Raw genomic sequence first — 21154 nt, 5'->3', positions numbered from 1 at the left:
CCCGGGATCGATAAGCACTCAATAAATGCGATTGATTGATTGATTGATTGATTGACTGACCGGAGTGAAGGGTGAGAAGGGTGGGGAGGAAATGGGGACAGGCGTGGGGGTATGGAGAGAGCTTGTGTCTAACAACTCTGTTATATTGTACTTCCCCAAGAGCTTAGTACAGCGCTCTGCCCCCAGTAAGTGCTCAATAATTATAGTTGATTGATTGAAAGAAGGCCTGAAGCCTTCTGTTTCTGCTTCAGTCATGCTGCAGGACTGAAAGGGAGGGGGAGGGAAACCTCTTCCCTGACGGCGTGTCACTGTTGAGTCTGGCACACACAGGAAGGGCCTGACGGTGGGGAGACCGACATTCATTCATTCAATCGTATTTATTGAGCGCTTACTGTGTGCAGAGCCCTGTACTAAGCGCTTGGGAAGCCCAAGTTGGCAACATATAGAGACGGTCCCTACCCAACAGCGAGCTCACAGTCTAGAAGGGGACAGCAGCCCGGCAGCTGGAGTCAGGAAGATGGAAAATGGAGTCGAAAATGGAGTGGCCTCTTTCTCCAGGAAGCAAGGACACTCGCCTCAGCTCAGCCAGCTGCCGCCCGCAGCCGAGCCCACGGTCGGTGTCACGGGCGTTACTGGCACGGAGGACACAGCAGTGACCCCATTGCCGCTGGAAGCCTGGGTGTGACCAGAGATCCCTCGGCTCCTGGGGGCTGGACATCCCCCAAAACTGTCAAGCTGTCTGGTGCCTTTGGCCAGCTCTCGGCTGGGAGCAAAACCTCCTTCAGAAACATACAACTGGCAGAGGAGGGATCTGCCCTGAGAGCAGAGAGGCCAGTCTGTAGCTGCTTAAATCTCAGGAGGGAGAGAGAGGGCTGACAGGTGAGAACATTGCAGTGGGGAGGGGAGAAACAGCAAGAAAGAGAGAGCCTGCCACCCTGTCGCCTGGCTCTCTGCCTGGCTGCCAGCCTATCTGCCTTCCTGTTTGACGGCTAACCTCTCTGCCCGTCTGCATGCCCACCTGCTCGTCTCCCTGCCCCTCTCTCTACCTGCCTGTCTGCCTGGTTGGGGAGGAGTGACTCAGGGCCACTGTACTAGTGGCTCTCCGGCCTGACAGAGAACAATTCCAGGGCCGGTTTCTTGTTTGTATTATTATTCTGGTGGCTGGGCCTTGGGCCAAGGAAGTTATTTTCAGGCAGATGCTTCAGCCCGCTAATTAATCATTAGAAGAATGTCCTTTTCTCCACAGTCCTGGTTCAGCGAGAACGAGACCCGCTTGGCGGAACAGAGGGCTACAGACCCACACCGGACAGACCGGGAGAGAGAGAACAGGTCTTCCTCGGGGACAGCCCAGGGCTGAATTTAGAGTCATCCCTGGATGTGACGAGTCGACGAGGACGAGAAGGGGGAAAGGCCCTGCAACAAAGGTGACCCATGAGAGAGGTGAGTGGGGGCTAGCGTCCCTAGCAGATTCCTGGCTTCTCATGGCTCAGAAATGACCTTGATTGGCTCATTTCCTCCTCCCACCAGCTCATGCACTCTGCTCCTCTATCACCAGTTTACTCACTGTACCCCAATCTCATCTATTTCATTGCCGACCCCTTTCCCACATCCTCCCCTAGCCTGGAAATCTCTCCCCTTCCATATATGCCAGACCAACACTCTCTCCATTCATTCATTCAATTGTATTTATTGAGCACTTACTCTGTGCAGAGCACCGTACTACGTGCTTGGGAAGTACAAGTTGGCAACATATAGACTATACATATAGTCCCTACCCAACAGTGGGCTCACAGTCTAGAAGGGGGAGACAGAGAACAAAACATATTAACAAAATAAAATAAGTAGAATAAATATGTACAAGTAAAATAAATAAATAGAGTAATAAATATGTACAAACATATATACATATGTACAGGTGCTGTGGGGAAGGCATTATTAAGGTCACATCTCCTCCAAGGAGCCTTCCCTGATTAAACCCTCCCCAGCTTCCTCTCCTTTCTGGGTCATCTATGCACATGGATCTGTGACTTTTGGACATGTGATACTCACTCCACCCCCAACCTCACAGCACTTAGGCACAGATCTTTAAATTACATATACATCGAATTACTTATTCACTTACATTAATGTCTGCCTCCTCCTCTAGACTAAGCTTATAACGGGTAGGTAACGTGTCCGCTAATTCTATTGTACTGTACTCTCCCAAGCGCTAGTGCTCAATAAATACAATTGATTGACCGATCCTACTCCAGATTCCAGGGAGACACTGCTGCTCTCAGGAACTCTCCAGCCGTCCCCTGGGAGATGGTTTTTGCTGAGACGTCTTTTCCGGAGGTAGTAAAACATGCAATAACTCTCTCTTTCTTTCTCTTTCTCTCTTTCTCTTTCTCTCTCTCCCCAGCATCCCTGCCCCTACCTCCCTTGAGAGAGGATTCTCTTGGCTTAGTTAAATTGGGCCCTATGCGCTCGTTGGTAGAGGAAAAAACGAGGAAGTAAAACAACAGCAGCCCATCCCCGATCTCCTGCTAGGCCCAGACCCTTCTCTCCGTATTTTCGGCCAAGTCAGATGCCTACTGGGAGAAGTTCCTTCCAGCTCTCTGAGGTGGTCTACACACAGGCTGTCTGGTGGTAGTATGGTGGGTTCAGTGGTCTGCCGGGGTCCCTTCTGGCCCCAGGACTGTGATGGGAGGCAGCCCCTGCCTGTCCTGGGGTTTCCGGGGTCCCAGATAATCCCTCTCTTCCTAGCCTCAGCCGGTGGTTGCTCAGTGCGTCTCGCCACCCGGCAAGTCAAAACAATAATAATAATAATAATAATAATGGCATTTGCTAAGCGTTTACTATGTGCAAAGCACCGTTCTAAGTGCTGGGGGGGGGCTACAAGGTGATCAGGTTGGCCCGCGTGGGGCTCACAGTCTTACAGATGAGGTAACTGAGGCTCCGAGAAGTTAAGTGACTTGCCCAAGGTGACACAGCAGACACGTGGTGGAGCCGTGATTCGAACCCATGACCTCTGACTCCAAAGCCCGTGCTCTTTCCACTGAGCCACGCTGCTTCTTTAACAGTGAGGAGGGAGGGGACGTTAGCGTCAGGTCCAGAGTGAAGCGCGCTGTCACTCTTGGACGAACTGGAGGAGGCGGAATCAAAGGGGAACATGGACCCCTCTGAGTCCATTTCAGTTTCTCCCGGGACGTCTTTCAGGTCAGCCCGACCAGCTGAACGCCACCCTCCCCACCCCTGAGGGAGGCCACGAGAAACGCCTCCTCTACTCAGTGCTCTCGATTACAACCCATCCCCGTAGTCTTTCAGCTAGGCTACATTACTAGAGAGGGATGGGATTGGGAATGATAAGAGAGATAAAGAATGACGAGGAAGTGGAGAAAGAAGAAGGATAGAGAGAGAGGAGTGGTACTTTTTAAGCACCTCAGTGCCCTACTATTTGGAGAATCATATACTCCAACCTTCTGACCACCTTGGACAATGTGAGCTTCATTGCCACAGTCTAAACAACATGGGTTTTTCCACACAATCCAGTGTCCATTCCAGTTATATGTATTTCTAGACTGTGAGCCCGCTGTTGGGTAGGGATCGTCTCTATATGTTGCCAACTTGTACTTCCCAAGCGCTTAGTACAGTGCTCTGCACACAGTAAGCGCTCAATAAATACGATTGAATGAATGAATGAATGAATTCTCCCTCCCCCTCCAAGTCCCACAGCACTTCTGTACATGATAATAATAATAATAATGGCATTTATTAAGCGCTTACTATGTGCAAAGCACTGTTCTAAGCACGGGGGAGGTTACAAGGCGATCAGGTTGTCCCACGGGGAGCTCAAAGTCTTCATCCCCATTTTACAGATGAGGTAATTGAGGCACAGAGAAGTTAAATGCTTTGCACATAGTAAGTGCTTAATAAATGCCATTATTATTATTATTATTATTATTATTATTATTATTATTATTGTTATTATTAAGGGACTTGCCCAAAGTCTGCTCTGTGCGCAGTTTAAGTACTGAACAAATACCATTGATTAATAATAATAATAATAATAAATGATGGCATTTATTAAGCGCTTACTATGTGCAAAGCCCTGTTCTAAGTGCTGGGGAGGTTACAAGGTGATCAGGTTGTCCCGTGGGGGGCTCACAGTCTTCATCCCCATTTTACAGATGAGGTGACTGAGGCACAGAGAAGTTAAGTGCTTTGCACATAGTAAGCATTTAATAAATGCCATCATCATCATTATTATTATTATTAAGTGACTTGCCCAAAGTCTGCTCTGCATGCAGTAAGTACTAAACAAATACCATTGATTAATAATAATAATAATAATAATAATAAATGATGGCATTTATTAAGCGCTTACTATGTGGAAAGCACTGTTCTAAGCACTGGGGAGGTTACAAGGTGATCAGGTTGTCCCGCAGGGGGCTCACAGTCTTAATCCCCATTTTACAGATGAGGTAACTGAGGAATAGAGAAGTTAAGTGACTTGCCCAAAGTCACACAGCTGACAATTGGCAGAGCCGGGATTTGAACCTATGACCTCTGACTCCAAAGCCCGTGCTCTTTGCACTGAGCCACGCTGCTTCTCTTACTAATTTATTTATTTATTTATTAATAAATCAATTACATGTCTGTAGTTGATTTATTTATATTACTATCTGTCTCCTCCTCTAGGCTGCAAGGTCGTTGAGGGTAGGGAATGTGACTGTTTACTGTCATATTGTACTCTCCCAAGCACTTAGTACAGTGCTCCATACTCAGTAAGCACCCAACCAGTATGATTGAATGAATAATAATAATAATTACAGTATTTGATAAGCACTCAGAATCAGTGTGGCCTAGTGGAAATGGGAAGAGCACTGGCCTGCGAGTCTGAGGATCGGGGTTCTCCTACCAGCTCCTCCACTCGTCTGCCGTGTGACCTTGGCTAAGCCACATGACTTCTCTGTGCCTCAGTTTCCTCATCTGTAAAACGGGGATTAAGACTGTGAGTCCCATGTGGGACAGGGACTGTGTCCAACCACCTACTCTACCTCTTAGTACAGTGCCTGACACATAGTAAGTGGTTAACAAAGTCTTTTAGACTGTGAGCCCACTGTTGGGTAGGAACTGTCTCTATATGTTGCCAACTTGTACTTCCCAAGCGCTTAGTACAGTGCTCTGCACACAGTAAGCGCTCAATAAATACGATTGATTGATTGATTAACAAATACCATGAAAAAAGGTACTTACTATGCGCCCGGCACTGTTGTAAGCACTGGAGTAATACATGTTAATCAGGTTGGACCCAATCCGTGTCCCACATAGGGCTTACAGTCTACGTAGGAGGGAGTAGGATTCCATCTCCCTTTTACAGATGGGGTAACTGAGGCACAGGGAAGGTAAGTGACTTGCTCAAGGCCATACAGCAGACGTGCCCCTAATCCTAGAACTTTCGACTTGCTGCCTAACTTCCCGGTGCCTCAGTTTCCTCCCGTGATAGGTGGAATTCAAACCACCAATTCCTGCTCTAATTCCCCCTTGACGGCTATTCACAGCCCCTGGGGCCCAGTTGGAAGCACCAAACCCCCGAGAAAGTTAGAAACGCCATGGGCCCTCACCTGATGAAGGTGGTCTTCCCAGTGGAATACTGGCCCACCAACAGGACCATGGGCTTGTTGTCAAAGTCCGCGTCCTCCAGGGCCGGCGAGTGGAACTCATGGAACCTGTAGTGCTCTTCCAAGGGGAGCAGCTTGGTTTTGTAGAGTTTTTTGAGCCCCTCGCTCACCGTCTGGAACACTTCTGGGTCCTTCCTTCTCCGGTCATCGTTGCCAAGCCAACTGAACATCTCGGTATCAGTCTAGCCCTTCCAGTCGACTGCCCTTTCGCTCCGCTCGCTCGCCACCACTGACCCGGCCTGGGAGCCCTCCCCGCTTCACCCAGTTCTCTCCGTCCAGAAAGGTTTGGCCTAGACTGTGAGCCCACTGTTGGGTAGGGACTGTCTCTATATGTTGCCAATTTGTACTTCCCAAGCGCTTAGTACGGTGCTCTGCACATAGTAAGCGCTCAATAAATACGATTGATGATGATGATGATGATGATGTCCTGCTGCCCCACCCTAGTCTTAGATGGCCAGCCCACCGAGGACCAAAGACAGGGTCTAACTCTCACCTGTCAATATTTTCCCAGTCCCCGGTAAACACCGAATTATTGGTACTCTTACCTGTGAATTTTTCCCAGCCCCCGGCAGACGCTCAACAGACACTATTCCTGCCACCCTGAGGGATTCACAGTCCCAAAGGCGCATCCATCTCTAGCCCTCCCTTCCCACCAGAAGCTCACCGCACAACATCCCTGATGCGAAATTAGAGGTCGGCTTGGGGAGATTCTTGGGGAAGAGATCTAAATCGGGCACCGGGACGGACGAAATGAGAAATCCTCCCTCTCCCGGCTTGGATTCGGATTCTCTGCTCCCACTGGGAAAATTCTGCAGCAGGGACGGTCCTTCTGGATCTCCTCTTTAAAAAGCAAGCCTGCAAATAAATGGCAAATAAAAGCCGGTCACCCCACCTATCCCTGTCCGGTCTGGCTGGACCGAGGGGCTGCTTTGGACGCTCCTTGCGGGCTGTCAGATGGCAGGGGAGGGATGGCCCGGCCTCCCCTCTCCCTTAGCGAGCATCCCTCCTGCCTGGCAGGAGGAGGCAAAACGCTTTCGGAGCAGGTCGCCGCCCGGGACTTGGTCGCCAAGGAAGGGTCCGGCTCCCGGCCCGGATCCGCCGCGGGGCTCCGAGGGGCGATGGGCGGAGGTGGGGCCGGGGGGGAGGAGGAGGAGGAGGGAGGAGGAGGAGGAGGGAGGAGGAGGAGGAGGGAGGAGGAGGAGGAGGAGGAGGAGGCGCCCAGCGCAGTCCGGGAGGCGGTGCAGGCCGCTGCAGATGACGGGCGGGCCCGGCGGCGCAGCGCCCTCTGCGGGCCGCACTCCCCAGCGCGCCCTGCGCCCTGGTCCCCCCACCCCCCACTTCTCCTTCGTCCCCTCTCCCTTTCTCCCCTTTCTTCTTCCTTCCCTCCCTCCCTCCTTTCTTCTCTCTCTCCATCTTTCCCCTCTCCCTCCCTCCTTTCTTCCCTCTCTCCATCCTTTCCCTCTCCCTTTCTTCTTCCTTGCCTTCCTCCCTCCTCCCTTCTCTCTCTCCATCCTTCTCCTCCCCTCCCTTTCTTCTTTCCCCTCTCCCTCCATCCTTTCTTCTCTCTCTTTCCATCCTCCCCTCTCCCTACCCCCTTCGTTCCCTCTGTCCATCCTTCCCCCTTCCTTTCCTCTCTCCATCCTTCTCCCTCCCTTTCTTCTTTCTTCCCTCTCTCCATCCTTCCCCTCTCCCTTTCTTCTTCCTTCCCTTCCTCCCTCCTCCCTTCCCTCTCTCCATCCTTCTCCCCCCTCCCTTTCTTCTTTCTCCCCTCCCTCACTCCCTTCTTCTCTCTCTCCATCCTCCCCTCTCCCTAGCCTCTTCCTTTCCTCTCTCCATCCTTCCCTCTTCCTTTCCTCTCTCCATCCTTCCCCTGTCCCTTTCTTCTTCCTTCCCGCCTCCCTCCTCCATTACCTCTCTCCATCCTTCTCCTTCCCCTCCCTTTCTTCTTCCTTCCCTCCCTCTCTCCCTCTCTCCCACCTTCCTTCTTCCTTCTCTCGATCCTTCCCCCTCCTTCTCTTTCTTCTTTCCCTCTCTTTCACCATTTTTTTTTCCTTTATGGCATTTGTTAAGCACTTTCTATGTTCCAGGCAATGTACTAAGTATCTGCCCCACATATTGCTCAAGTTTCTTAATCTGGATTTTACAGATGGGGTAACTGAGGCCCAGAGAAGTGAAGTGACTTGTTCAGGATCTCATAGTGGGCAAATGACGGAGCTGGGATTAGAACCCAAATTCTCCTAACTCCCAGGCCCAGGCTCTATCCATTAGGCTATACTGCTTCTCCCTCCCTCTCTCTCTTTTCCTCCTTTCCTCCCTCCTTCCTGCTCTCTTTCGTTTCCTCCCTGTCTCCCTGTACCCACCCAAGTGCTTAGTACAGTACTCCGCACACGCTGTGTTCAATAAATACAATTGATTAATTGATTGATTTCAACCTCCCTCCTTCCCTCCCTCCCAAGAAGTGAAATGTAATGCTATAGGCTAGTTTAGTCAGAAAGGGAAAGAGCAAATAAGTTTTTTGGGCAGGTTTTGTTAGTTGTATGGCTCCAGTTAAGAGAACTGTAATAAGTGGCTATACAGAGAAGCAGTGTGGCCTAGTGGGTAGAGCACGAATCTGGCAGTCTAATTCCAGATCTGCCACTTGCCTGCTGTGTGACCTTGGGAAAGTCACCTGACTTCTCTATGCCTCAGTTTCCTAATCTGTAAAATGGATACCTGTTCTCCTTCCTTCTTAGATGGCGACCCCCATGTGGGACAGAGATGGTATCTGACCTGATCATCTTGTAACTACCTTAGTGCTTAGTATAATGCTTGGCACACAGTGAAGTCTTAACAAATTTTATTATTCTTATTTTTATGACTCCAGAGGCAGGACTGACCCTACAAGTATTTGTGGTATTCATTAAACGCTTACTAGGTACAAAGTACTGCACTAAACGCTGGGTAGATAAAAATGCAATCATATCAGACACCATCCCCTGTGGGGCTCTCAGTGTAAGGGGGAAGGAGAAGAGGTATTTAATCCCTATATTACAGATAAGGAAACTGAGGCGCAGAGAAGTGAAGTGACTTACCCAAGATCACAGTTCAGGGAAGTGGTGGAGCCAGGATTGGAACCCAGGTCTTCTGACTCCCAGGCTGGGGCTCTATCTATGAGGTCACAGTACTTCCTTTTCAAATCACTTAAGATAGACACAGATCAGGTCTGAGGGTATTCTATCCTTCTTTCAGCCCCAGCCCCCTCTCATCTTCACTCCCTTGGATATTAGAACTTTGTTAGGAAATAGGGTCCATTAGTAGCCAAGTCAAAGGACCCGGGTTCTAATTCTGGCTCTGACACAAGCCTGCTCTGTGCCCCTGAGAAAATCACTTCACTTCTCTGTGCCTCTGTCTCCTTATCTGTAAAATGGGAATCCAGTACCTGTTCTCCCTCTCCCTGAGACTGTGAGCCCTATGTGGGATCTAATTATGATGTACCTCCCCAGTGTTAGAGTTCACTTCTTGGCATAGGGTAAATGCTTAGCAAATGCCATAATAATAACAATAACAACAACAATAATAATAATTGAATAGCCAAGGGTATTGCAGGTTCAGAACAGGAAAAGTTGAAGGAATAACATTAAGACCTTCATGCAGTGTTCCTGAGAAGCATGCATTCATTCATTCAGTCAAATTTATTGAGCGATTACTGTGTGCTGAGCACTGTAATAAGCACTTCAGTGTAGCCTAGTGGAAAGGGAATGGAACTTGGAGTCATGTACCTGGGTTCCTCATCCCTGCTCCAGGACTTGTTCTCTGTGTTCCTTTGGGCTCACCAAACTGTGCCTCAGTTTCCTCAACTGTGAAATGGGGAGTAAATGCCTGTTCTTCCTCCCCCTTAGACTGTAAGCCCCATGTGGAACAGGGCCTGCATCTGACCTGAGTATCCTGTATCCCACCATAGTGTTTAGTTCAGTACTTGGCACATAGTAAGTGTTTAAGAAAATTGATTATGTGACCTCAGCAGATTAAGGATTCAGGCAATGAGCTTCAGGAACATAGTCAAGTCCAGTATCACTGAAACAGTATTCACCCCATCAAATCTTCTCTGGGTGGAGCCAGAGGGTGAGGAGAACTTTTCAAATCTTCTCTGGGTGAGGAGAACGGACGACAGAAGGAAACCCACACAGCTGCTCTATGATGAACAGAAGTGGAGAAACTTTGAACGAGGAGGGAAATAGGATTTAAGCACTCGCAGAAGCGAAGCTCACATTCTAGGGTGGTGGTGGTGGTTTGGGCAGCTGGAAGAGAGCAGGAGTTCACCTACCAGCCTTGTGGATAGCAATTAAAAAGGATGAGGCTTAGAACAGCATCTAGAAGCATGGTTTAGTGGACAGAGCACAGGCCTGGAAGTGAGAAGGACCTGGGTTCTAATCCCATCTCCACTACCTATCTGCTGTGTGACTGTAAGCAACTTGCTTTGCTTTTCTGTGCCTCAGTTACCTCATCTGAAAAATGGGGATTTTTCATCTCCATATAGGATGGAGACTGTGTCCAACCTGTTAAGTTTGTATCCACCCCAGCATTTTGTACAGTGCCTGGCACATAGTAAACTCTTAAATACCACAATTGTTATTGTTATTTGACATTTTGAGGCCTGTGTGAAAACCGAAGAAGCTGAATCTCTGATAGAGGAGTTCTATAGACAGTTGAAGGAATAACCTTAAGACCTTCATGCAGTGTTCCTGAGAAGCATGCATTCATTCATTCAGTCATTTTTATTGAGCACTTACTGTGCGCTGAGCACTGTAATAAGCACTTCAGTGTAACCTAGTGGAAAGGGAATGGAGCTTGGAGTCATGTACCTGGGTTCCTAATCCCCACTCCAGGACTTGTTCTCTGTGTTCCTTTGGGCTCACCAAACTGTGCCTCAGTTTCCTCAGCTGTAAAATGGGGAGTAAATAGAGGAGTTCTATAGACAGTGGCAGAATCAGAATTCATCAAGGGGAGTTCCGGGGGTCTGAGCAGAACCATAGTTTCCAGATTCCCGGGCCTCACTGTTTCACTTCTTTTATTTCTCAGCTTTGCTTGGAGTCACCACTCCCTAGTGGAATAAGAGCCCGATACCTCTTTCCACGGCTCAAGTGAAGCTGGCTCATACGGATGTCTCCAGCTAGCTGGGCTGAAGGGCTTTCTGCCCAATGGCTCAGAGGGCATGTGATGTGAGCATCAGTGCTGCCAAGTTAGCAGTGAATAAGCCAGCTCCAAAACCCAAGACAAACATTCTCTGCCACTGCAGCATCGAAGGGGACAACCCCACAGAGGCTCCGGAAATGCCAGGAAGACGCAGAGACTTTACTCAACTCGAGACAGCTGGAAATAGGCGGTAAAATGTCTCTGAGTGAAAATCCCAAAGGTCCAAGGGGCATATTTTTTCCCAAAGGGCTCTCTCTCCGTCAGACTGTTTAAAAGGGATCAGATGAAGAATTGGAAACTCTCAAAAGACAACAAACAGGTAGACAGAGAACCCACTGTCAGTCAGGCCTTGATGACCCACTCTGGACTGGAATGGAGAAAACTCCCTCTCAATCAATCAGTCATCAGTGGTATTTATTGATAATAATAATAATAGCTGTGGTATTTAAGTGCTTACTATGTACCAGACACTGTTCTAAGCTCTGGGGTAGATCCAGGTATATTGGGTTGGACACGGACCCTCTCCCACCTGGGGCTTCCAGTGTCCATCCCCATTTTCCCGATGAGGTAACTGAGACACAGAGAAGTGAAGTGACTTGCCCAAGTTTGCACAGCAGACAAGCGACTGTGAGGCCTGCGTGGGACAACCTGATACCCTTGTATCTACCCCAGGGCTTAGAACGGTGTTTGGCACGTAGTAAGCACTTAAAAAATGCCATCGTCATCAAGTGGCGGAGCCAGGATTAAAACCATTCATTGAGCACTTACTGTGTGCAGAGCACTGTACTAAGCACTTGGGAGAGTACAATATAACAATAGAACAGACATGTTTCACTGTGTCAGAGACTGGAATTTGGAAAAAAAAATGGGTTGAGGGGCATTTTCGGCTCATTCAGCAGAAGGAAACAATAGGGTGACTCAAGGACACCGGATGTGAACAGCAGAACTTTTTACCTCTAGGTCACTCGGTCATCTTCACCACACAAGGAGAGGGGCTGAGTCATTTCTTGTTCGTGTTTTGCTTCTGCTGCAATGAGTGAACTGTTGCCCTTTTCCTAACAGTAACCTAGAGAATGCTTGTGAAATCTATCTGCAGAGAGGTTTCAAGTCAATTAATCAATCATATTTAGAAATCAATCAATCGTATTTATTGAGCTCTTACTGTGTACAACACAATGCTATAACAGACACATTTCCTGCCCATATGGAGCTTACGTTGATTGTATTTATTGAGTGCTTACTGTTTACAGAACACTGTATTATGTGCTTGAGAGAGTACGACGTAACAGTATAAACAGGCACTTTCCCTCCCCACCATGAGCTTATAGTCTAGAGGGGAGACAGATATTAATATAAATAAATAAAATTATAGCTATGTACTAAAGGGCCGTGGGCTGGGTGTGGGGATGAATAAAGGGAGCAAGTCAGGGGGACCCAGAAGGTTGTGGAAGAAAATGAAAGGTGGGAAGGAAAGGCTTTCTGGAGGAGATGCCTTCAGTACGTCTTTGAAATGGGGGAGAGTGATCCAGGCCAGAAGCAGGATGTGATTGAGAGGTTGGAGGCGAGATTGAGATACAGAGAGAATTAGAGGAGCAAAGTTTGTGGGTTGGGTTGTAGTAAGAGAGTAGTGAGGTGAGGTAGAAGGGGGCAAGGGGACTGACTGCTTTAAAACCATTCCCCTCCATCTTTTCCCCCAACAGCCCTCAGTGGCAAACTGCTGATAACCTTGGAAAAGGGGAGGCAGGTGAGGCTCTCAGGTATTGGGCTGAGATTCTAGAGTTGAGAGTCTCTAGACTGTAAGCTCACTACGGATAATAATAACAATAATAATAATACTGATATTTAAGTGCTTACTATATGCAACACACTGTTCTAAGTGCTCGGGGGTTGGGGAATACAAGGTGATCAGGTTGTCCCACATGGGGCTCACAGTCTTAAGTCCCATTTTACAGATGAGGTAACCAAGGCACAGAGAAGTTAAGTAACTTGCCCAAAGTCACACAGCTGACAAGTGGCGGAGCTGGGATTAGAACCCATGACCTCTGACTCCCAAGCCCGGGCTCTTTCCACTGAGCCACGCATGTGTCTACCAACTCTGATGTGCTGTAATCTTCCAAGGGCTTTGTACAGTGCTCTGCATACAGCAAGTGCTCAATAAATACCACTGATTCATTGATTGATTAGGCAGGAGGAGAGAAGCTGCCCAAGTCATCCGATGGGGGAGGAGAAGGAGGCAGTGTCGAAACTCTGTCAATGATTTTGGTCCTCTGCTGGGATTGACATATGTTGCCAACTTGTACTTCCCAAGCGCTTAGTACAGTGCTCTGCACACAGTAAGCGCTCAATAAATATGATTGATTGATTGATTGATTGACTGGTGACCACTCAACAAAACTTATTGGCCACGTTTTTCTTTTGAGGGCTACTTATCATCCGGCAAAGAGGCAGCTCTCCATTTTTGCCTTTCCCTGGTGAAGTCCTGTTCATCCTAGCCTCTGGGTGCATAATTCTCTCTCCCCACTCCTTCAACCCAGAAAGATAACTTCCAAATAGAGCCCATGGGTTACCTAATCTTGAGAGAACTTGAGAAAACTCTGGAGAAGGACTTTCAGTATCATTTTTTGTTATATTATGAGTATGGATTACATTAAATTTAAGGTCAAATAAATCCACTCTTCGCATGCTATTTTTTCTGGCCGTTTTACAGTCACTTAGTTTATTTTGAGGGCGAGTCCCTGATTGAGGTCAAAAATGCAAAAAAATCACAATAAATTCAATACTGAATACTTTGTGTCATACAGCATGAAGTTGAGAGCACCAGCACTTAGTACAGTGCTCTGCACCTTAGCACATTCCCTGTCAGAGGTCATGGGTTCAAATCCCAGCCCTGCCAATTGTCAGCTGTGTGACCTTGGGCAAGTCACTTAACTTCTCTGTGCCTCAGTTACCTCATCTGTTAAATGGGGATGAAGACTGTGAGCCCCCTGTGGGACAACCTGATCACCTTGTAACCTCCCCAGCACTTAGAATAGTGCCTTACACATAGTAAGCGCTTAATAAATGTCATCATCATCATCACATTTCCTGTCCTTCCAAGACTTATTAAAATCCCATCTCCTACAAGAGGCCTTCTCTAACTAAGCTTTTATTTCCTCTTCACCCACTCCCTTCTGCATCACCTTTGCACTTTGATTTGCACCTTTTCCTCAGCCCTCCCTCCTCCCCACAGCACTTATATGAGAAGCAGCATGGCTCAGTGGAAAGAGCACGGGCTTTGGAGGCAGAGGGCATGGGTTCAAATCCCGGCTCCATTGCTTGTCAGCTGAGTGACTTTGGGCAAGACACTTAACTTCTCTGTGCCTCAGTTACCTCATCTGTAAAATGGGGATTAAGACTGTGAGCCCCCTGTGGGACAACCTGATCACCTTGTAACCTCCCCAGCGCTTAGAACAGTGCTTTGCACATAGTAAGCGCTTAATAAATGCTATAAAAAACTTACTCTATTGTACTCTCCCAAGATCTTAGTTCGGTGCTCTGAAGAGAGTAAGTGCTCATTATATACTATTGATCTTCTTTCTTTAATTGTATTTGATTCATTCATTCAATCGTATTTATTGAGTGCTTACTGTGTGCAGAGCACTGTACTAAGCTAAGCCCTTACTATGTGCCAGGCACTGTGCTAAGTGTTGGGGTAGATATTAGCTAATCAGGTTGGACGCAGTCCATGTTCGACATGGGGCTTACAGTAAATTAATCCCCATTTTACAGATGAGGTAACTGAGGCATAGAGTGTGAAGTGACTTGCCCAAGATCACATAGCAGATTAATGGTAGATCTGGGATTAGAACTCAGGTCCTTCTGACCTAGGCTCTATCCATTAGGCCGCACTGCTTCTTCACTGGGAAAAAGAGAAGGATGTATTTTCTGCCTCCAAATTCCCTGGGACTTGGCCCGAAAGTGTCTTCCTCTCTCTATTATTAATTAGAATTAAAGCTAATTAGAATTATATTCTGTTCCTAGTTTGAACAATGATAGCCCTGTTGGTTTCCCAGTTGCGTTGGCTCTTATCTCAACCACAGGAAAGAGGAGAGGCCAACACTCACTGTTAACAGGAATTCTCTCTGTGAGATTCAACCCAGCCTGGGTGTGCAGAAGGAAAGTACTACCATTCATGTAAAGCCCTACTAGTATTGTTCTGACTCCCGTTTCTGTGGGATCTGGATTAAACCAAGGTTTTCTCTGGAAACGTCAGCCTCCTTTGTGTGTGAGGAGAGCTACAGGCCCTAGCCTGTAGCTGCATCTCCCTGACCTGCTCCCCGAGGTGACGAGTGACTTGGCCTCTCTCACCTCTCAAGGAGCTTAGAATACGCCTAACTTTATCTCTCACCAGAGGTCAAACATGAGTATTCCCCTCCCTCCCAGAAAACAGGGTTGTAGGCAGTGCTTCGCTAAAGAATTTGCATGCTCAGAGGTAAGACACAAATGAGCTGCAGGAATATGAATATATATTTGCGGGGTGGGGGTTTAAATGACAGAGAAAGTTTGCTTTCCCCATTCAGACTGGCTAAATTCAGGGACAAGGCAAAGCACCTCGCTGGAGGCAGGTAAGGTGACTAGGTTCCAGAGGATACTGCCATTTGGGGTAGAGGGGAGCAAAATGTAGCCCTAGTTGATGTCCCTGCCTTCAGCGTTCCTGACTTACTGGGCTGAACCCACTGTTGGGTAGGGACTGTCTCTATATGTTACCAATTTGTACTTCCCAAGCGCTTAGTACAGTGCTCTACACATAGTAAGCACTCAATAAATACAATTGATGGTGATGATGATGAATGGGAGGCAGGGTTCAGTGGTAGTTCTGTTGATGCAGTGGTTGAAGCAGAGTGGCTTAGGGGAAAGAACTCAGGCCTAGGAAGTAGAGGAGCTGGATTTGAAATCCATACGGCTGGTAGGTGAGGGTTGATCATGGCAAAACGGAAGCGGCAACAAGGGAGTCTATGCGATGATTTTGTGTACGAGCACTTGTATGTGTGTGTTTATGGTAATAATAATAATAACTGTGGTATTTGTTCAGCGCTTAGTATGTGCTAGGCACTGTATCTACAAGCAAGTCAGGTTGGATAACGTCCCTGTCCCATGTGGGGCTCACAGTCTTTATCCCCATTTTACAGCTGAGGTAACAGAGGTACAGAAAAGCGAAGTGAGTTGTCCAAGGTCAAACAGCAGACAAGTGGTGGAACTTGTACTTCCCAAGCGCTTAGTACCGTGCTCTGCACACAGTAAGTGCTCAATAAATATGACTGAATGAATGAATGAATCCAGGTCCTTTTGACTCCCAGCCCCATCTTCTATCCACTAGCCCACACTGCTCCTCATCCAGTGAGAGATACCGTTGTCACTGCTGAGATTCTGCTGAGAGAATGATAATAATAATAATAATAATAATAATAATAATAATAATAATGACAGTTATTAAGCACTTACTATGTGCAAAGCACTGTTCTAAGCGCTGGGGAGGTTACAAGGTGATCAGGTTGTCCCACAGGGGGCTCACAGTCTTCATCCCCATTTTACAGATGAGAAAACTGAGGCACAGAGAAGTCAAGTGACTTGCCCAAAGTCACACAGCTGGCAATTGACAGAGCCGGGATTTGAACCCATGACCTCTAACTCCAAAGCCCGGGCTCTTTTCCACTGAACCACGCTGCTTCCCAGCTCCTTTCCTATTCTCTGTCCCCAGGTAGCCTCTCCCAACTGGAAGAGGTCTTGCGGTTCAACTGCTCTTCCTTCTACCAAAAGCCCATTATGGAACCACCCATTTCCATAGGATTTAATGTTAGGGTTGGGGAAGGAGGGAGAAGAGAAGGAGAAGAATATCTTTCCTAAAACAGAACCTGCACTTGACCAGTTTTTGCAGTAATGGTGTTAGTTTGCCATCCACACGCTCACACTGTCTACGTGGTTGTTAAGTTTTCCTTTCTCTTCTGTAGGGCATAACAGATGAAAGATGAGGATGATAGCAGATACAATATAAAATGAGAAGTGTTTCCTGAAAGGCAAAATGCCAAACATTTTCAGTTAAAAATTAAGGTAAGAATTTAAGAATTCCAATCATTTCCCAAATTATAGGCAAAGCTACTATATGTGACAAAAATTACTTGGGCTTTAAAGCATATTCTGAAAAACGAGTTCCCTCTTAATGAGGCCGGTCTCCTTATAAATTCAGAAGCCTGCATTTCCTTGTAAACAAGGTGCCAAATACCTGAAAACTGATCCTACCTGCAAAAGGAAGCAAAAGCCCTATCGAAAGGAAGAGGAGGGGCCGATTTTCATTTAGGAAATTGGAAACAGAAGCATATTTGAAGAAATGTGAGACGCCACATTCCTGCTGGGTCGGATTTGGATATTTCAGTCAATCAATCAAATCTATCAATCGGTGGTATTTATTGAACTCCTGCTGTGTACAGAACACTGTACTAAGAGTTTAGGAAAGTGCAATACAATAGAGTATGTAGGCATGACACCAGCCCACAAGAGGAGGAGATCTTAAGGCAGAAACAGGTCATTTGGTGGATTTTTGTTGGGCTAGTGAATGAGGTCCCTCTCGGGCTCACACCTGGAGAGTTTCCAGTACTCTGCCAATCTCGACTACAGGAGGGAGAGTCAAGTAGAGGCAAACCCATTCCATTCCTAGCTTGGGTAGCGACTACTGACTGGCAGGCGATCTTCTAAAAGTCAAAACTCACCTGTGCTGGGCAGCAGCAGCAGCATGGGAGAGAGTCGAGGGCAGAGACTCATATTTACCATACGGAAGGAGGCAGTGGTAAACCACTTCCATATTTTTACCAAGAAAACTCTGTGGATAAACTATCAGAACGATTACAGATGGAGATGGGGCATTCTGGGAAAGATGTTTCCGTGGTGTCGTTGTGGGTCGGAGGCGACTTGACAACATAAGACTAGTGAACAAGGATGTGCTTGTTGGAATCATGAGTTGTGGTTCATGAAGGGTTGGACTCGGACATTGGTAGAAAGGTGACAGGGGCTAGACAGAAACTATTGCTTCATCTGAGGATGGAAACACTTGAAGTAATCGGAGGGGCAAGGAGAAGGGTTAGGTTGAACCAAGTTTCCGATCAGTCTCTAAGTTATCTCTTCTTGTCTTCTTCCTCCACAGATGTCTTTCAAAACTTAACCCAAGACGGCAAGGGGATATACCTTCAAAAGCCTGAGGCAAGGAGAGGCTCCCCAGATAAACTGCCCTGACCAGTGGAGGAAAAGTCACTGAATCCCAATTTCTGCCAGGAAAAGGGTCTGCTGATGCCCCTGATCCTTTTTTGCATTAGGAAACATCTGATTTCGAGGCTTATAAAGTGGTCTCTCCCACTGTCCCTTGGTCTCTCCCATTGTCCCTCTCCATCATTTAAGGATAGGGAATCTGGTTCAGGTGACCAGTCTGCTCACTTGAGGAGAATCCCCCCTCTCCAAAATCACGGGAAAGCCAGTGGGATCACCTGATCAGGTTTAATTAATTAATTAATTCATTCATTCATTCAATCATATTGAGCATTTACTGTGTGCAAAGCACTGTACTGTGCACTTGGGAGAGTACAATACAACAATAAACAGATATATTCCCTGTCCACAATCAGCACAAATCTCTCCCCATTTTCAGATTTACCGCTTTATGACAATGTCTCCTCAGAGGCTAATTGCCCAGCATGGAAGTCCAAGCTCCCCTAGATCATCGCTGTTCAACCAGTGGACCCTCAGAAATCACTAAGGAATATTTGGTCTGAGACCCCTAAGAAAACAAATGGAGGGTTTGCTCTTTGCGGTTGATCTGCTTGCCTTTGCTTGTTTCAGATCACTGTGGTTCAGTTTCATAGAAACAGCTTCCCAGGATTCTCAGGCCTTTCACTCTCAACTCCTTTTGGGCAGGGATAACACCTACAAACTCTTTATATTGCATCCATCAGTCCAATGGTATTTATTAAGCACTTTATGCAGAGTACCGTACTAAGTGCTTAGGAGAGTATAGTACAACAGAGTTGGCAGACACGTTCCCTGTCCACAAGTAGCTTACAGTCTAGAGGGGTTGACAGACTTTAATGCAAATTTAAACATTCTGGATATATACGTAAGTGCTTAGTACTGTGCCTGGCATTCAGTGAGAACTTAATACCATAAAAAAGTGCTGTGGGGCTGAGGATGGGGTGAATATCAAATGGTAAAAATGGATCCAAGTTCATAGGTGATGCAGAAGGGAGGGGGAGTAGGGGAAAGGAGGGCTTAATCAGGGAAGACCTCTTGGAGGAGATGTGAGTTTAATAAGGCTTTGAAGGTGGGCGAAATGGTGGTCTGCGGTATATGGAGGTGGAGGGGGTACTTTCTCAAGTGCTTAGCATGGTGTTGTGCACATAACAAGCATTTAATGAATACCTTTAATTGACTGATTCACCAAGAATTGGGGAATCCTTAGGTCTTCCATTGGTATCACCTGCTACATGCAGGAAGAGAGCAAACAGCTAATAGCACCTGTGTGCACCCAAGGCAGAAGATGTCTTAGAAGATGGATGTTGGTGGGAATCCTATGTCTGTTTTCCCTATCTCACTGTTTCCCAGTGGCTGATGCTCACACTGTATTCCTGAAACGGAGAGGAGAAGACTGAAGGCCCTCAGCATTCCTTGATCCCAGAATCCACTGGATAACTTCATTCTGGGTACAACTCACCTTTGGCTTCCCTTTTTACTGCAATCTAACCTTCATCCATTTGGCTGGACCCCGTCCTCTAGATTTCAAGATATCCTGCAGATTTTACCCTGCCAAGGAAATGCATATTTTTATTTGTGACTCTTTAGGGGCAGACGCCTTCTTATAAATCGAAATTCTTCTTTGCTCGTGTCCTCAGCATCGTATTTGTCACAACTGAAATTGCCTAGCAAACTTAGCAGGATGAAAGCTCTGCCTTTGGGACCATGTATTTCCAACAGATGTTTTCTTCCTGAGCTGACTTCAAGAATCCAGATCTCATTAGTTTGGGTCCTCGCCTTCCCAAACTATATTTTGTATATGATGAATCATTTTAAAAAGGTACTTGTTAAGTGCATACTATGTGTCAGGCACTGTACTAAGCTCTGGGATAGATACAAGCTAATTAGGTTGGACAGAGTCCGTGTCCCTCATGGGGCTAGCGGTCTTCATCCCCATTTTACAGATGAGGTAACTGAGGCACAGAGAAACAAAGTGACTTTCCCAAGGTCACACAGCAGACCAGTGTCAGAACTAGAACTGGAACCCAGGTTCTTCTGATTCCCAGGCCCGTGCTCTATATCCTCTTAGCCAAGCTGCTTCTCAGTACCGTGCTTTCTTGCCAATATGGAGATTCCGGTGCACTAGCAATGACAGGTTTCTCCACAAGTTTCCTAGGAGAGGGATCATCTAGTTTGGGAATCCTATTGACTGGAGAATACATTTCTGATGGAACACATAGTGGGAACCAAGTAACAGACCTGACAATTGGAATCTCCTGGGCATCTCTAATTCCAGACAAAAGTCCCCAGGCTCACAGACCTAATGACTGATTTTTTCAGTTAATCAATTTTTTTTACTATTTATTTCATTAATAATACTCTGCATTTTTAGCATTCTTGGTCTCCTAAGTGTTCCGAGCTCTTTATTTGATACATAGTAACTATTTATATTTCACTCCCACACAGAACATATTAAACACCCACACATGAGACCTTTAACTGATCTAGGGGGCAAGAAGGGAGACTTTGCCTGCCTTGTATTCTGGGTCTTGGCAAATCTGTGTAATAATAAATCTATTATTCCCACAGTTCATGAGAGAAAACTTTAGTAGATAATTGTGTGTTGGAACCCCATTGTGGACATTCTGAGTCCCAAAGGCAACAGTGCTTGGGAAGCAGCATGGCCTAGTGAGGCCAGAGGGGTCAGAAGGACCTGTGTTCTAATCCCGGCCCTGCTACTTGTCTGCTGTGTGACTGTGGGCAAGTCACTTCACTTCTCTGTGCCTCAGTTACCTCATCTGCAAATTGGGGGTTACCCATGTGGAACTGGAACACTGAACAACCCGATTTTCTTGTACCCACCCTGGTGCTTAGTACAGTGCCTGGAACATAGTAACTGCTTAACAAATACTACAATTATTATTATTATTCTGATTAAGAATGAAGGAGACTGGCATTTTAGTCTCCTCAAAGCCCATTTATATAAGCCCTGTGCTTAATCTTGGAGATCAGCCAGTCAGTCAATTATATTTATTGAGCACTTATTATGAGCAGAGCACTCTGCTAAA

General features: G+C 46.9%; 1 protein-coding gene across 1 annotated transcript in view; it reads right to left on the bottom strand.

Moving 5' to 3' along the window:
- EHD3 (EH domain containing 3) overlaps nt 1-6027 on the bottom strand; it is a 33048-nt gene extending 27021 nt beyond the window's left edge. Inside the window, exon 1 of the mRNA XM_038751509.1 lies at nt 5607-6027. Within this exon, the coding sequence (XP_038607437.1) occupies nt 5607-5833 (227 nt within the window). The 5' untranslated portion in view covers nt 5834-6027. The remainder of the gene's footprint in view (nt 1-5606) is intronic.
- Between the last annotated feature and the right edge of the window lie 15127 nt (nt 6028-21154).

This window comes from Tachyglossus aculeatus, chromosome 9 (genome assembly GCF_015852505.1).
Source record: "Tachyglossus aculeatus isolate mTacAcu1 chromosome 9, mTacAcu1.pri, whole genome shotgun sequence".
Classification (NCBI taxonomy): domain Eukaryota; kingdom Metazoa; phylum Chordata; class Mammalia; order Monotremata; family Tachyglossidae; genus Tachyglossus; species Tachyglossus aculeatus.
This window is presented reverse-complemented; position numbering and strand designations above follow the sequence as displayed.